The sequence below is a fragment of the Pelodiscus sinensis genome, chromosome 20 (assembly GCF_049634645.1).
Source record: "Pelodiscus sinensis isolate JC-2024 chromosome 20, ASM4963464v1, whole genome shotgun sequence".
Taxonomy (NCBI): Eukaryota; Metazoa; Chordata; order Testudines; family Trionychidae; genus Pelodiscus; species Pelodiscus sinensis.
The window spans coordinates 2,949,395-2,966,329 of NC_134730.1; the positions used below are offsets into that span (position 1 = coordinate 2,949,395).

The 16,935-nt window shown below is 44.7% G+C and overlaps 1 protein-coding gene across 1 annotated transcript in view; it reads left to right on the top strand.

Annotated features, from left to right (window-relative positions):
• FBXW10B (F-box and WD repeat domain containing 10B) overlaps positions 1-16,445 on the top strand; it is a 30,054-nt gene extending 13,609 nt beyond the window's left edge. The window contains exons 10-16 of the mRNA XM_075903504.1: positions 1,267-1,388; positions 2,407-2,555; positions 7,110-7,252; positions 9,026-9,184; positions 10,020-10,309; positions 13,236-13,433; positions 15,089-16,445. Of these exons, the coding sequence (XP_075759619.1) occupies positions 1,267-1,388; positions 2,407-2,555; positions 7,110-7,252; positions 9,026-9,184; positions 10,020-10,309; positions 13,236-13,433; positions 15,089-15,966 (1,939 nt within the window). The 3' untranslated portion in view covers positions 15,967-16,445. The remainder of the gene's footprint in view (positions 1-1,266; positions 1,389-2,406; positions 2,556-7,109; positions 7,253-9,025; positions 9,185-10,019; positions 10,310-13,235; positions 13,434-15,088) is intronic.
• The last annotated feature ends 490 nt before the right edge of the window (positions 16,446-16,935 follow it).

Sequence of the window (16,935 nt, forward strand, 5' to 3'; positions counted from 1 at the left end):
GCCACGGTGCTGGTAAATAAGCAAACTGCGGCGGCCAGTTACTGGCTATGTCTACGCTATAGTATTTTTGCAGACGAGGATATGCAAATGGCATGCTCATTTGCATATCTTCTTCCGATTCTTTTTGCGGAAGAGGTTTTGCCACTAAAAAGCCCCGTGTAGACAGGGTCATTTGTTGGAAAAAACCCTTTTGTGCAAGATCCCTTATTCCTCAAAAATCGAAGTTCATAGCAGGATTTTTTTTTCTGACAAATGGCCCCGTCTCCACAGGGCTTTTTCGTGGCAAAACCTTTTCCACAAAAAGAATCGGAAGAGGATATGCAAATGAGTGCACCATTTGCACAGCCTCTTCCACATGAAAACCGCAGTGTAGACATAGGGAATGTGTTTCTCAACGTGGTTTCGTGGACCACGTTGAGAAACAGTGGACTAGCGCCCGTAATTCATTCGTACGAGGCTGTGAGAGTAGATGTAGCATGTTTGGGATGGGATCTAATTGTAACTCATATTTTTAAATGAAAAATGTAGTCTTTTGTTGATTAAAAATTTTTTTAAATGGATTTAAATTTAAAAAAATCTGATTTTCTTTAATTAAAAAAAATCATTGATTTGTATCCTCTCTGTCCAGCTCTGGGGTGACATGGCAGGGTTTGTTTCCATGGCCATACACAGCTACGGAGCTTTTGTCTCCCCCCTGATTTGGCGTGGGATGGTCTTTGCTGTAGCCACCTGCGTGGGTGTTCTCACTGAAGCAGCTGTACGACTTCTTGGCAGCTGCAAGATCAGCGCTGGGCAATAAACGGCCCACGGGCTGGACACAGTTTGCCAGGTTAGCCCCTGGGGGGCTGCCAGATGCTTTATTTACCTGAGCATCACAGGTGCAGCCGTTTGTAGCTCCTGTTGGCTGCGATTCACCGTTCCCGCTTATTCTCCACCCCGTGCTAGATGGAAAAGGGGCTGCTTGATCAATTGTTACCTTTGGAGGCCAGCCATCGGTGAGGAGCCAGAGAACCAATCCCGATGTTTGTGTCGGTGCCAGCCCTGGTGCCGCCTGCACAAAATATAACACCAGCTCCGTTACTATTAGGGACTGATTCTACTGACCTTACATTGGGCTTCTCCTGCTGTTATTTCATTGAGCTCATTGGAATTGCTCCTGACTGACCCCAGTGAATGTACAAAGAGAGCCAGGGCCATGAGGTGGCACTCACAAAGATTATGTCACTATTCACAATGAGTCTCCTCTGCTGGGCCCTTCCTCTGCAGATGCTGGAATATATTCACCGGGACTTGTTTGAAGATCTTTAACGGTCACACGGGGACCATCACCTGCCTGGACTTGTACAAAACCAAGATTGTGTCAGGAGCGAAAGACGGGATGGTCAAAGGTGAGCAAGAAATCACCAAAATACGCCAAGGCTTTTGCTCAGGCCATTGCCAGCCACATTCCAAATCCCAATGGTAGCAGCAAGGGGGTCTGACCTGTCTTAGACCAGCAGGCCCAACACATATATTTATACCACAGACAGTCGGGGCGGCTTGAGGTGGGCTGCCAGCAGCTGGCGCCCCATGCGGAATGCGTGATCGGCGCCTCTGTGCCCCAGACGATCGGCGCCCCCGCCTCCACAGCCCTCAATGGCATGATGTCATCATTGGGCGCCCCGATTAACGCGGTGCCCTAGGCGACGGCCGAGTCGGCCTATATGCACGGGCCGCCCTTGCAGACAGTGTGTGCCCCTGACAACCAGCATGGAAGACAGCTGGTGAATTTCAGACACTCTCAATGGAGCTGAATTTGCTTGGCTACTCCCACGAGGGTGGTTTCATACAATAGGAACGGCTTTGTGGTTAGATGTGGGAGACTTCCTGTTGTGACCTCAGATTCTTGCCTGTGAAACAGGGAGTTTAATGATACTCCATTTCTTTTTCTACTTGGAGGCTACGTCTAGACTTCGAGCCTCTTTCGAAAGAGCGTGTCTAGATTACAAGCAGATTTTTCGAAAAAGCGAGCCACTCTTTTGAAAGAGAGTCTAGACACTCTCTTTCGAAAATGCACAGTTTGCATTCAATAGCGCCTCTTTTCGAAAGAGTACTTTTGAAAAAAGGCATGATTCCTTGTAAAATGAGGTTTACCGCGAACGAAAACACTGCCGTGTTCTTTCGATTTACTTTTGAAAGAACGCAGCTGCAGTCTCGATGCAGGTGACATTTTTTCGAAAAAACCTTGTAGTCTAGACACACCCTGAGTTTAAACGCTTCAGGTTCGAGTTTGTCTCTGGGCAGAGCCTGGCACGAGGGAGTTCTGACCTCTGCTGTGACACAGACCATCTTTATTCACATTTTACAGACTGACACAGGCAAATCAATGTGGACATTATTTATGTTTCTTCCTCCCGCTCCTAACAGTGTGGGATTTAAGCACCGGGCGATGCCTCAAAACTCTAAAACACAAAGATGCCATTTGCACAGCTAAAATCAACAGCCTGCACATTGTGAGCAGCTGCGAAAAAGGGGTGGTGAAAGTGTGGCATGTTGAGACGTGCGTGTTAATCAAGGTATGTTTCTTTCTAATCAGTGCATGCTCTGGAACTGTTTGTTTTTCTTAATAAAACACGGTGTTGTCAGTTGAGGTGTCAGCAAGCGGGATGACCCCTTGGCTGGAGAAAGGGTTAAGGCAAGATACCTTAACATTAAGGTGAAACAAAAAACAGGATTATGTAGCACTTTAAAGACTAACAAGATGGTTTATGAGGTGATGAAACCATCTTGTTAGTCTTTAAAGTGCTACATAGTCCTGTTTTTTGTTTCAGCTAGACCAGACTAACACGGCTACATTTCTATTATTATTTAACATTAAGGGTGTGTATAGACTACATGGCTCCGTCGACGGAGCCATGTAGATTAGGGTTGTAGACATAGCAAAACGAAGCGGCGATTTAAATAATTGCCGCTTCATTTAAATTTAAACAGCTGCCGCGCTGTGCCAATCAGCTGTTTGGTGGCACAGCACTGTAGTCTGGACACTCCGCGCGCAACATCAAAGCCCTTTGTCGACCTCCCCGTTATTCCTCGTGGGATGAGGTTTACCAGGGCGGTCGACAAAGGACTTTGATGTCGAGCGCGGAGCGTCCAGACTACAGCGCTGAGCCGAAAAACAGCTGATCAGCACAGCATGGCAGCCATTTACATTTAAATGAAGCCGCGATTATTTAAATCGCCGCTTCGTTTTGCTATGTCTACAACCCTAATCTACATGGCTCCGTCAGACCAAGGCCATGTCTTCACCACTGGGAAGATCATAGAATCCTAGAATCCCAGGGCTGGAAGAGACCTCAGGAGGCATCGAGTCCAGCTCCCTGCCCAAAGCAGGACCAACCCCAACTCAATCATCCCAGCCAGGGCTTGGTCAAGCCGGGACTTAAAAAACTCAATGCTGCGTTGATCTTCCAGAGTTCAATTTAGTGGGTTAGTAAGGACCCGCGAAATCAAACGCTGAGGGTGCCCCACTGATTCGCAAGGAGTAAGGGAAGGGCATGGAAGTCTTTGCTCCCCTCGACCTCCCACTGTGGAGACAGCACCAAAGGTCAAATAGAGGTGTGTTGACTCCAGCTTTGCAATTAATGTAACTGGAGCTGCACATCTTAATTCGACCTTCTGGGAAAGTATTGATAAGGCCTGAGACAAATAACTGGAATAAACATCTGTCAAGGCTTATTCCCCACTCTGGCATGATAAATGCAGAAGTGGGGACCCGCAAAAGTATCTCAAAACCTTATGTCATGGTCATGAGGGATGGCCAGCAGCCTGGGGACTAAGGGGTTAACTGTACCTAGCCAGGTAGCAGTCAACCAATAGAAATGCAGATAGGGATTTCAAACTGAGACAAAGGAATTTTGGGGTTTTCCCTCCTATGTCTCTAAGCCAGTTTGCTCTCCAGGTACTGAGAGGGACAGAGGACATGTCTTTCTCTAAGGGTAGTCTACACTAGCCCCCTAGATCGATCTAGGGAGGCTAATGAGGGCGACCGAAATTGCAAATCAAGCCCAGGATTTAAATATCCTGCGCTTGATTTGCATGTTCCCGGCCGGTCGCCATTTCAGAAATTGACTAGCCCGAAGTAACTGCCCGTGTCTACACGCGGCAGTGAAACGGGATTCCGATTTAAAGCCCCGAAATCAAATTAGCTGGTAAACCTCATTGCAGGAGGAATACAAGCTAATTCGAGATAGGGCTTTAAATCGGAATCCCGTTTCACTGCCGCGTGTAGACGCAGGCAGTTTCTTCGGGCTAGTCAATTTCTAAAATGGCGACCAGCTGGGAACGTGCAAATCAAGCGCGGGATATTTAAATCCCGGGCTTGATTTGCAATTTCAGTCGCCCTCATTAGCCTCCCTAGATCGATCTAGGGGGCTAATGTAGAAAAGAAAAGACTCTTCACCAGCTGTAAGTAGGGCAAAGACTAGATAAATCCTTCAGGTTTTCTTGTTTTCTTGTTTGGGAATTTGGATATAAGGTGTATGTGTTAGAAATGTTTTTTTCCTCCCTTCTATAACTAAGTCCTGAGCCCATGGGAATCCGCCATGAGTTTATTAAGTTGTGACTCTTACCCTCCAGTCACCTTAATCATGTTTGCGACTGTAATCTTGTTTCAGTAATAAAAGGTTATTTTCTTTTTCTAAGTAACCGGTATTGGTTCATTTTTGTGTCCTGGAAGGTCTGTGTGTACATCTACTTGCCTGACAGAGAGGCAGCCACAACAAACTGCAATTTGTATTTTCTCTTTTCTTTTTCAAGCTCTTTGGGGTTGGTTTCAAGTGTTGGTTTGTGGGTTCAAAAGCATTTGATGGTGGCAGCAGATTTGTGTATCCCCTTAATCCCCAGGCTGCTGACCATCTCTCATGACCATGACAACATCTTACATAGCACTTTATGTGTTTCATGATAACTGTTTGTTACCTCTCTTTGTTCCTGATATCTCGGACAAGACATTCCTATTCATTAGTTTGTCAAACCATCTTATACTTGATGGGAACATACCTGTAGTAGCTGGAATACATTGATGTAAATAGCTGGAGCCTAATACGCTAGCAACAACTTTGGCAAAATCAGGCACTGGACAGTGGACTTGTGAACATCTACTTCGATATATGGTTTGACTCTTGTTGACAGCTTCTGATTCAGACCTAGATTTTACACAGGTTCTCGCTCTACTACATACTGAATTATAGAAATGTAGGGTCGGAAGGGACTTCAAGAAATCATCTAATCTATCCCCCTGCACGGTGACCATCCCTGACAGATATTCATCTAGCCTGTTCTTAAAATCCTCCAGTGATGGGGATGCCGCAACTTCCCTGGGTAATCCATTCCATTGTGTAGCTATCTTTAAAGTTAGGAAGTTTTCCCTAATTACCTAAATCTCCCTTCCTGTAAACTAAGCCAATTTGGACAGTTAAAATCCCTGGAAGTTAGACCAGATGACCTTTGCAGTCCCTTTTTATATGTCTACGATTCCTTTGGTGGACATGGAGAACAATTGAACATTGTGCTCTTTATAACAACCTTTTACATATCTGTTCACCCCAATTAGTCATGACTTTTTGTTTACACCAAAGATTTTTTTTAAGAAAGAAAAAGGTATGAAACTAGAAACTGATGATCAACAGAAATGGCTGCCTGTGTAAGAGTCTATTAGCAAACAATTTGCAAAATTAAAAATTGACATTTGATCTGATGTGATCAAAAATTGATCTGCTCTGTTTAATTTTTTGCTCTTTGCAGATATCTATATGAATCAGCTTTTGTTTGGATGAATGTTCACAAGCAGGGATTTCCCAGAGAACAGCTGTATTTCAGAGCTGAGGATGACATATAATTCAACCAAGAAATGAATTTTGTTTCTAGCAGAAACAAAAACAGTTTACTGTAATTTAAAGATGAAAGCCAGTTTGATTTCACTTATATCAGTGTATACGCAGAGCAAGTTCTCTGGTCCTCTAAGGGTATGGCTAGAGTGCAGGGGGAAGGGGGAGGGGGGGCCGTTTTGGGTATCCCGAAAAAACTCGGCCATGCCCAGCAAATGTGTTTGCTCTTCTGCTTTTTTTTGTGGAATAGCAAACGCACTCTTTTGGAAGCCCCTGTATTCCTCGTTCCACGAGGAAAAAGGGGGCTTTCGAAGGAGGTTATTTTTCCGAAATTTGGCCCAGTCTAGACAGGGCAAATATCAGAAAAGCCTCTTCCAACAAAAGTATCGGAAAAAGGTATGCAAAATGTGGAGTGCATTTTACTTATCTTTTTCTGATAGATTCTTGCAGTCTAGATGTACCCAAAGAGTTTCTACTAAGAAAAGAGTCTCATAGAGTGACATGTACAGATGTAAGTCAAGTGTAAGATAGTCCACTTCTAGATAAGCCAAGTTTACATACAGCCCCTACTAGCTCAGTTAGGGACAGATTCATTTTGTCTTTTTTCATTTAGTATTTGCTTAACTGACCCTTCAGGTCTGAGTTGACTTCTCAGTTAGAGCACGTCTACACGGCAGTGTTATTTTGGAATAATGGACGTTATTCCGAAATAACATAGTCCATGTGTACACTACAAGCAGTTATATCGATATAATGTCGAACTAATGTCCAGCTGGAGGACGTTTTCCTCCGACTCCTGTACCCCTCATGGTATGAGGAGGAAGGGATGTCGGAGGAAGAGTACTTTCCTGCTGTGTGGACAGCGCCAAAAGCCGAAATAAGCTATTTCAACTTCAGCTATTCAATTGACGTTGCTCAAGTTGCATAGCTTATTTCGGCTTTAGCCCTGCTGGGTAGACGTGCCTCTACAGTTCTATGCATCACAGTACATGCAGTGATTCTGGCCAATGAATAATTAAATTCACATTAGTGTCTGGCTGCCAATAGTGAGTCTGGCTTGTTTCACACCTAGTGGCTGCTGTATCAAGGCAATTATCAAAGGGCGTGTTGTAACCCTTTCTAGAACCCACTCTCAATCACAGGGGGCAATATTGTGATTGTAATGTGAGAATGATCGGGGCTACATATATGCCCAGAATTCTTGTGGTATGTGACGCTATGTAACATGTCTCTTTCCTATTCCAGACCTTAGAAGGACACCAAGGCCCAGTCAAATGTCTGTCCTTCGACCAGTGGCATCTAGTGACAGGAAGCTCTGATGGATTTGTCCTGGGATGGAGCATGGTGGGAAAGCATAAGAGATGCCTAGTAGCTTTCAGGCATCCACAGTAGGTATCATTCGCACGTTGGAATCCATAGATAACCAATCTCTGTGTGTTTCCTGTAGCTCTGACTCAAAGAGGTGAATTCTGTTCCCTGCTTAGGAATGTGTCTGTAGTGTTAATTCACAGTTCTAATGCTTTAATATGTTCCCTGTCCTGCTGGGAGGGGTTTTCGTTGTACAGGAACTTGCTGTTATGCAGTGGAACTGTAGCTCCAGAGTAAGAAACTCCTGCAGAACAGATGGCTCTTGTGACGGGTCAGGACCCCGTTGGGACTGTCACCTGATGTGCTGAGACACCACGGAGTAGGCTTCCCTTGACAGCCTGGGCCTCCTCTAACCCTGTCTTGTTGAGCTTAGCTCTCCCGCCTGCTCCAACTGAGGCTGTGTCTGCACTTGCTCAACAAAACTTTTCTTGTGCCTGGATGCTTACATCCTCCCTGCCCCCGGTGAATGCTGCTTTGCCAGAGCAAAACCTATTCACTGGGGGTAGAAGTATTTTGTCGGCAAAAGCGCAGACACAAAGCATTCACACTTGCCGACTTGCAGGAAGGCTGCGTCAACCCAGCCTTGTCGCTTAACGCTGAATAGTGTCGACACACCCAAGACACAGGGACAGGGCCAACCCCCAAGGCCTTCGATGCAGACTGAAAGCAGCACAGTGTGAGACCTCTTCCCAGCGCTCAAGTACATGTCCCCTTTGGGAGCTGAACCCTAGATAAATCAGTCTTACCCTGTTACAGGGACTGTGTAAGTTCACCCTCTTTCTCAATATAGAGAGAGATTCACAGTTCCTCACTTCCCCAGGTAGAAATTACTTATACTGGGTTTATTACTAAACAAAAGTGATTTTATTAAGTATAAAAAGATAGGATTGAAGTGGTCATAAGCGATAACAGGCAGAACAAAGTAGGTAACTGAACAAAATAAACAAACATGCAAGATAAACTTACTACACTATAAGATACTATTTATATGTAAGATTTCACCCAAAATTTGGTTCTAATGATCATCACAGGGCAGACACCCTCCCATTCGGCCCCCCATTCCTTCTTCCAATTCAGTCTTAGTTGTTCCAGCGTCATCTTGGGTGGGGAAGCTGGGAAGAACAGATTACTTGAATTACCTCACTCCTCAACCTTAAATAAGATTTGCATAAAATGGGAGACCCCTGTTTCCATTTTGACCCTCTCCCAGCTTCTCATGGAAACTTACAGAGCTCAAGATGGGTTTCAGGATCAGGTGACATGGTCACATGTCTCTGCAGCCATTTTTCACAGGCTGACCCACACTTTCCTCGGAATGTTAAACTCTTTTCTAGTTCATTGTCTCTCACTGATGGCTCACCGGAACTGTGGCCTTCTTCGTTGTTATATCCAAAGCATTAGCAGTGGGTGCTTATATCCCAGATCACTGGCAAATCACCCGCTGTGAATCAAGGAGTTCAGGAAAACAAGACCATTACAAGTTGCAACTGGTCTTAAACACAGTGGTGGCTGTGAATGATGGCTCTGTTCATTTTCTGAGTGTGCATATGTCCAATAAATTGTTTGGACTTCCTAATTTTGACATCCTTTCATTCTGAACAGTAACGATTAGGGGGGAATTTGCCGTCTGACTTTGATCCTCACCAGCCTCTTTTAAACCTGACTAGCTCTTGCATCTAATCTGTAGGCAGAGATGGACCTTTTTTACTCACCATTCCAAAAAGAACTTTGTTACTTCAATCATCTCACGTACGAATAAGGAATGTGCTTCTGCTCTGGTATTTTGTTTTCAGGGAAGTCCTGTATCTAGCGTTTCTGTATCTCCGAGTTATCAGTGGCTGTGCTGATGGAAAAATACGTATATTTAACTTCATGACGGGGACCTGCCTGAAGGTGATGCGGGCCAACAGCAGAGGTGACCCTGTGGTGTCCTTCTGCATTGTGGAAAACAGGTGGGCAGTAGCAGTTGCACTCACACTATGAGCTAGCTAGACAGATATCTTCTTGCTCAAGAAACCATGTCCCTCTTTTCAGCCCTGAAAGGTAGAACTTTTGTTATGAGGATTACGCTGGTTTATTGAGTATGGCGCACTGTGATATGTTATTCCATTAAATACGTGTGGTGTTCCGGTCTGGATTTCTAGCTAAACTTCCCCAACACATGGAACATTCATATCTGATGTTTTGACTTGAATCTATTTTAAAGACAGGCCAAATCTATAAAGTTCGGTCAAGATCGTGACCTGAATTTCCTAAGTTTGGGTAGATTCAGGATCACACCCACCTTAGCACAGCGGTATTTTATTGCATTTTCATAGATGCAAGAGATGGAAAAGGCCTACTCGCCATATACATCCTTGTAGACAAGAATAAGGTTGCTCCCTACTGTATGTTTCCCAGGGGTTTTTTTTCATCCAGATGCAACAGTACAACCACCATTTCCCTTGAAAGCTATTTCACAGCCTAGCAGTCAGAAAACTTTCGTTTAATTTTTCCTTTTCATGATTTCATACTATTATTGCTAGTTGTACATAGCAATGAATGAACGCAACAGTGTACTTTACATTTCAGGTTACATTAACTGGAATATGCTGGGTCTAATCACAAGGGCTGGCAACAAGCTAAACCCTGCTCATTTTCTTATCCCCAACAGACAATTGCAACTTCAATTCTAGTTCCGTGCCTTAGTGTTTGTAACAGCGCACACACAAGCAATCTGTCACGACAGATGACTGCTACTCCATTATTACAATGTGTTTCTTAGCACGGTTCCTCTTCTCTTCCTAGGATGGTGATCAATGCTCTAAGCAGCGTGCTGATGTTCCAGTTTGAGGACGTAGAGTGGGACTACACACTAGAGGCTGATCGAGCGGAAGAAACACAGGATAAGGAAAAGCAGAAAGACATTAGGATCAAAATGCAGGGCTATCAGCACGATCGTGCTCGACGCGCCAAACGGGATGCAGCTAGCCACAGGAAGATATATCAATATCCCACGGAGCAAGCAGATGAGGACCAGATAATGTTGTCATACATGATTCGCCGTCAGTCAGCAAGGAACTCTGGGGCACCTCCAAGTACTAGTCTATCTTACATGCTATAAGCCGGCTCCCAGGAGCTCCGGCTACAGACCCTGCTCCCAGGGAGCCATATTGCACTGTGGGCTCTGCCAGCCCCACTCCTGGGGCACCTGCCCCGCTACCAGTAGGGAGCTGACTGCCCTGCACTGCGGGCTCCAGTATAAGACTTATACTGCAGCCGGCATGTGCCAGGAGCCCACCTGCTCTACTGCGGCACTCACAGCGCAGAGCAGATGGCTCCCCAGGAACGGGGGGGCATCCCTCACTATCCCTTCTCTAGTCCCACCCGGCTGTACATCCCCCAAAATAGGTAACCACATAATCAGTAGGAATTTTAACTGTTACACAGTAAGGCTGTGTCTACACTGGCATGAATTTCCGGAACTGCTTAAAACGGAATACTATTCCGTTTTCAGTTTTTCCGGAAAAGGAGCGTCTACATTGGCAGGCTGCTTTTCCGGAAAAGCCCTTTTTCCGGAAAAGCGTCTGTGGCCAATGTAGACGCGCTTTTCCGGAAAAGAGCCCCGATTGCCATTTTCGCGATCGGGGCTTTTTTCCGGAAAAGACTACTGGGCTGTCTACACTGGCCCTTTTCCAGAACAGTGTTCCGGAATAAGGACTTATGCCCGAGCAGGAGCAGAATAGTTTTTCCGGAATAGCGGCTGATTTTGTACAGTAGAGCGTCGTTGCTTTTCCGGAAATTCAAGGGCCAGTGTAGATAGCTCGCAGCTTATTCCGGAAAAGCGGCTGATTTTCCGGAATAAGTGGCCCAGTGTAGACACAGCCTAACTGTTTTTAAGGCTTTTTTACAACCCTAAAATCTAGTTAGTTTAGAAAAACGAGTTAGGAAATATTTTCAGGTACCCACTATTCTTACCAAATCCCCACCATCCTCCAGGGATGTTGTACAAGATGGCTGCTGCATTTCACTGGTGCTACGAATTTTGTAAGGCCCTTTAGGATCCTGCTCAAAGCACAGCGCGATAGACATTTGAGGCCCTAATTCAGCAAGCTATTCGTGTGTCTGACTTTAAGTACGTGCAAAAGTTTCAGAGGGGGAGCCGAGTTAGTCTGTAAGACGAAAAACTTAAAAAACAACATTTTTTCTAGCACTTTAAAAACTAACACAACATGTAGACGGTGTCAGGAGCTTTCGTGGGCGCAGCCCACTTCTTCAGATGACCACCGGAGTGATGAAGGTCCTGTTTCTGGACCTCCAACACTCCGGTCATTTGAAGAAGTGGGTTGTGCCCACGAAAGCTCATGATCCCATCTACATGTTGTGTTAGTCTTTAAAGTGCTACCAGACTGTTTGTTTGTTTTTTAAAGTGTGCGAGCAGTCCTACTGACGTCAGTGGGATTAATCAAATGCTTAAAGTTAGGCATATACTTAAGCACTTGCTGAGGGATGCATGAATTAGTACTTATTTTTACATTACTCCCATAGTATCAGTCTTAGCAACGTCTATGATTAGACTTTGTAACTACCATGAAGACCAAATCCATACAGGTTTATACTCTTCAAACTATAACATCCTGATACAGTTTGAGACTATGGATGGCTACTGAATCCAAATTGCCATGCAAAAATCTGCATGGCTGAGCTTGTGCTGTACAATGCGGAGCCCCACATGTCTGAGACACTATGAAGCTTGGCCCTTTGGGTATGTCTAGACTGCATCCCTCTGTCGGCAAAGAAATGCAGATTAGGCAGGTCGACATTGCAAATGAGGCAGGGATTTAAATATCCCATGCCTAATTTGCATAAAAATGGCCACCTTGTTTTGGAGACTCAGCACTTTGTTGGCAAAAAGCGGCAGTCTAGAGGGGGATCTGTTGAGAAAGAAACCCTTTTTCAACAGATCCTGTAAACCTCCTTGCAGGAGGATAAGGGATCTGTCGAAAAAGGCTTTCTTTCTCGACAGATCGCCCTCTAGACTGCCGCTTTTTGCCGACAAAGTGCTGAGTCGGCAGAATGCGGCGGCCTTTTTTATGCAAATTACACACGGGATAGTTAAATCCCTGCCTCATTTGCAATGTCGACCTGCTTAATCTGCATCCCTCTGCCGACAGAGGGATGCTGTCTAGACATACCCTCTGAGTCCTAAAATATTCATTAGAACAAAAACATTGAGACGAAATTCACAACTGAGGGTATGTCATGACTCCGCCATTTGGCCCTGTCTAGAAAAGCCTCTTCCGGAAAAGCAATCGGAAACAGCTACGCAAATTTCAGAGCGCAATTTGTGTAGCTTTTTCCAAAAAGAGGTTATAGTGTAGACATAGCCTTAGATTCCATTACAATCCTTAAGTGCAGAACCATTAGGCCTTACTTTCATAAATGCCGGGCCATCTCAGCTACTTGGAATTGTTATAACAGTCGTGTGGCATTAACGCTCAATGCACTCATTTACCTGTCTGAAGACCCATGCGTTGAAAGGAGATTGGTAGAGCCCTGCAAATCTGCGAATAGCTGCTTTACATCCATGGATGTCCACATCTGTGGATGTGGATGGCTGCATCCCATTTTTGAGGATATGGAGGGGTATAAAGATACAAATTTTGTATCAACGCAGGGCTCTAGAGATAGGCAATTGAGAGGGAATAAACCAGATTCTAACCTCTGTTCCAATCAATGTGAACCCTCAGAATCATTGATTGTAGAATCTCTGGAATTAAGCCAACATAATTCAGATCAGAATGTGCCCTAGCAAGGAGGCATGGAGTTATCATCTTCAAAGCTTCTCGGACGCTTTTAGCTTGTCAAACATTTGTGGATATTTTTCAACCATGGCTCGCTAACTTCAGAAGTTCAACCAAAACCAAAAGAGTAACCGAAAGCCAGAAGACTCAGCAGTGCATAGATATGGGCAACCTTTCAGATCTTAACTCCACAAGATTAACCCGCTTCTCTCTTTTGTAGGTCTCCACTATGAATTTGTGAAGACACCTGTTCGCCGGCCAAGTCAGATTTTGCAAAGGAGTATGGGTTGCCTTGATATACAGCCGGACCAGAAGAAAAGGTTTGCTCTTCTTGGGAGACAACAGACCTATAGCAGCGATTCAGAGGATTCAGGTCGAACATATGGTGCAGCAACACCGCGAAGTTTACCAGAGTCTGGTAAGAGATCTTAGTGGCTAGACAGTCTGGTGGCGGTTGCCTTAGAACTAGTGAAGATAGACTAATAATATGGTAAGGGGGATATGCTCTGGGTAAAAGGCCTGAAGTAAATGAGAGGTTTCATCTGGAGTCTGCACTGAGTAAGCTGATTCCTTTGAGGCACACAATGGTTATGGGGCTGTTTTAGGTGGGGCAGATGAACAGACATTAAGTCACATGATCTCTTCTAAGTGTGAAAAGTTCTGTGATATGTGGGCCCATTTCCTCCCCTGTAGAGTTATTGCTACACTTTAGATTTTCTTATACATTTCAAAGTCACTTTGATCTACTTTAAAAAGTGGGGAGGGAAGGAAAGGGTTTACATAAGTTCTCAGAAGAAATGGTTAGCATTTAAACACCAATCTTAGTTTGCTCAAGAAATCACTCTGTAAACGCATTTTGTTCCAACGTGTTTGGATCTCGCGTTTGCATCAGGTCTATCCCTACTGCACATTCCTTACATTTACCGACAGCTGGCAAGACAAGAGTCCTTAATGCTGGGTGCTCTATACTGTGGTATGTCTCATTTTGAAAACTCTACCATTTCTTAACCTTGGGCATAATCATACGATCTTGGAATAATGAGGAAAGATGGTGACTGGCCCCAAGTGTCCATCAAACAACAGAGGCCACTCCTGAAAACGTTCAGATATCAGAAAATCCATGCCTTGATCATCTTGAGTATGTCTAGACTACATGGCTCTGTCGACAGAGCCATGTAAACTAGTTTACCCGGCATAGTCAATGAAGTGGGGATTTAAATAATCCACGCTTCATTAAAATAAACATGGCCACCGCGCTGTGCCGACAATCAACTGATTGGGCATAGCGCAGCAGTCTAGACATGGATCTGTCGGCTGGGGAAGCCGACAGATCTGTGTCTAGACTGCCGTGCTGTGCCGGATCAGCTGATCGTCAACACAGCTTGGCGGCCATGTTTATTTTAATGAAGCGTGGATTATTTAAATCCCCACTTCCTTGACTATGCCAGGTAAACTAGTTTACATACCCCTGGAGATTTCAAATTCTAATCCAGCTCAGATATGTAATGGCCAGAAGTTGTTACCATCTCATTGTTCTTCAGCAGTTTATACTGGAAACGGACTTGGCATTTTGAGTCCACTTCCTGGCATCCCTCTCATAAGACCCAGTTCTGTTCACATAAGAAACCATGGCTTCGAGAAAACTAGGACAGGTGTCAAGGCACCCACAAACAATTGTCCATCCACTATCCTAAGTAATTTTAGTACCAACAGGCACTCAACTGAAAACTAACATAGAATTGTCACCACTGTTGGTGACCAGGGTCAAAGAATGATGGTGACTGAAGCCACAGGGTGTCTTCTGCTAGCCTTAGGACGGTCACACATTAGACAACACAGTGCTGGGAAAGCGTGCCTTGCTGCTTCCCATACTGTGCTTGTTTTGTGGGTGAACATTCACTCTCTAGGACTGTCAATTTAATGCCCATCATCAGTCCCCTTTTGGGACTCTAGCAAGGATCAAACAGGCTACCACTAGCACAACCTCCTCTTTCATATAATTGTGTGTGTGTGTATATATATAGAGAGAGAGTCAGATAACTTTCTTTTCTTCATGTTTATGTTTGGAAATAGATATCGAATCTGGTTACGATTCTCCAGCCCACACACCTTCCTTTGCTGAAAGAGCTGAGGCTGCTTTACAGGGTATGAAGAAATGGGGCCCACATTGTCCCATTTCTCCTGACCAGATCCTCTTGACTGTCAGCACGCTGCAGCACGCCTACAAGCCAGACCAAGTCAGTTCCAATATGATGCACAATGTGAAAATCAGGGATGCCTGGGGACCTCCTCTGCGCCCCCAAGAACGCTCTAAGAAGATGGCAACCTCCAAAATCCTTAAGCAAGAGAAAGAGGACCCATCAGCCCAACTCAGATACATCAAATCTGCCAGTGGCTCACTGCCTATGAAAAGAATCTCAACCCCATTTGAAACCAAAAGACTGAAGCTGAACTTGAAGAACTCTTTGCACGGGTCAGCAGTGAGCTCCTTTATTCCTGCTCCTGTGATTGTACGCTCCAAGTCATGCTGCAGCTTGTCAGAAGAAAAGAAGGTTCATACTGGCCATGGCAGAGCCACTTCCTTGTCGGCAGGTGGGGGTCAGCTGATCGGCCACATAACAAGCTCATCTGAATCCATCAAATCGACGCGCATGATGATCGCACAAACTAAAATTGAGAGTGGGTTCCGGCGAGAAACTCCCCTCTTCTTACAAACTGCAAATCCTTACCGGAACAACTGTGGATTCAAGCTTCTGACACTGAAGCAGATGAAAATGTGTGGAGAAGCAACTGCTGTTGAGTATCAAGCACACCGAACAAAACGTATCGCAGACCAGCAAAAAGAATGCAGGAAGGCCTGGTTAAAGAAAATTAAAGGCCTTCCCATAGATGATTTCACCAAGGAGGGAAAAATCGCTGCTCCTGAACTTGGGTTTAATGTGTATGTCTGAGCTAAGGCACACTACCAGCTCTTTTAAAGGAAGAAATGCAAACAACTTTGGGATTTGGGGGTTGCTCAAATTGTTTGATTCAGCTGTGGTCCCCATTTGAGGATATCATCTCATGACTCTATCAGGGGCGGGGGGAAGAATTGTATAAGGAACACTGTATGATTCTTCAAGAAAATATTACGAACATAATTAAATAGCCCTCACAGCAGCCCATGAGATTATTATTTAGGTGGGCCTAGTATTAATGTAGACTGATTGAAATGTGATCATTAGTATCTCCCCTCGTGATCACCCCACCATGCTATGCTTCACAGTTTTCCTCATGAGGTCTCATGCACGCTCAAGCAGGCCAATCATTTGACCCACATTTCAAGGAAGGGGTGCCTACCCCTTGGAACTGTAGGGATGGCTCACCAGAACTCTGATAGCCTCATCAAATGTGCATATTTATTATATGAAATAAATATCTCCAACCATAATTTCTTCTTGTACTTGTATCTTCCATGTTGGACTAGAATTGAAACAGCTGGTTCTCTGAAAAAGAACTGTAAATATAGGCAGAAGGTATCGAGGAGCCTTGCACATCTCTACCTAGTATAGATTGCTTCTGTGCTCAAAAATTTACATGGGTTTTCCTAGGAGACCAATTCTATTAAATTACTGTTGAGTTCCCACTGAACAGCAGGTCAGCAAAAGGCCCAACTATCACTTATGTCTTGTTTAAATCCAATCTGGGGGCTTAAATGGGATGAAAATAGTGCACAGGCCAACTGCTAGGTCTCAGCACAGGGATGAATTCCATCCTTATCTTCCCTAGAAATTTAAACTTGATTTCTAACAGTTGCGTTACTGTCTTCACACAATGCAGGCGCACAGTCAACCTGTGGAACTCCTTGCCAGAGGATGTTGTGAAATCCAAGACTATAACAGAGTTGAAAAGAGAAGCTAAATACATTCATGGAGGATAGG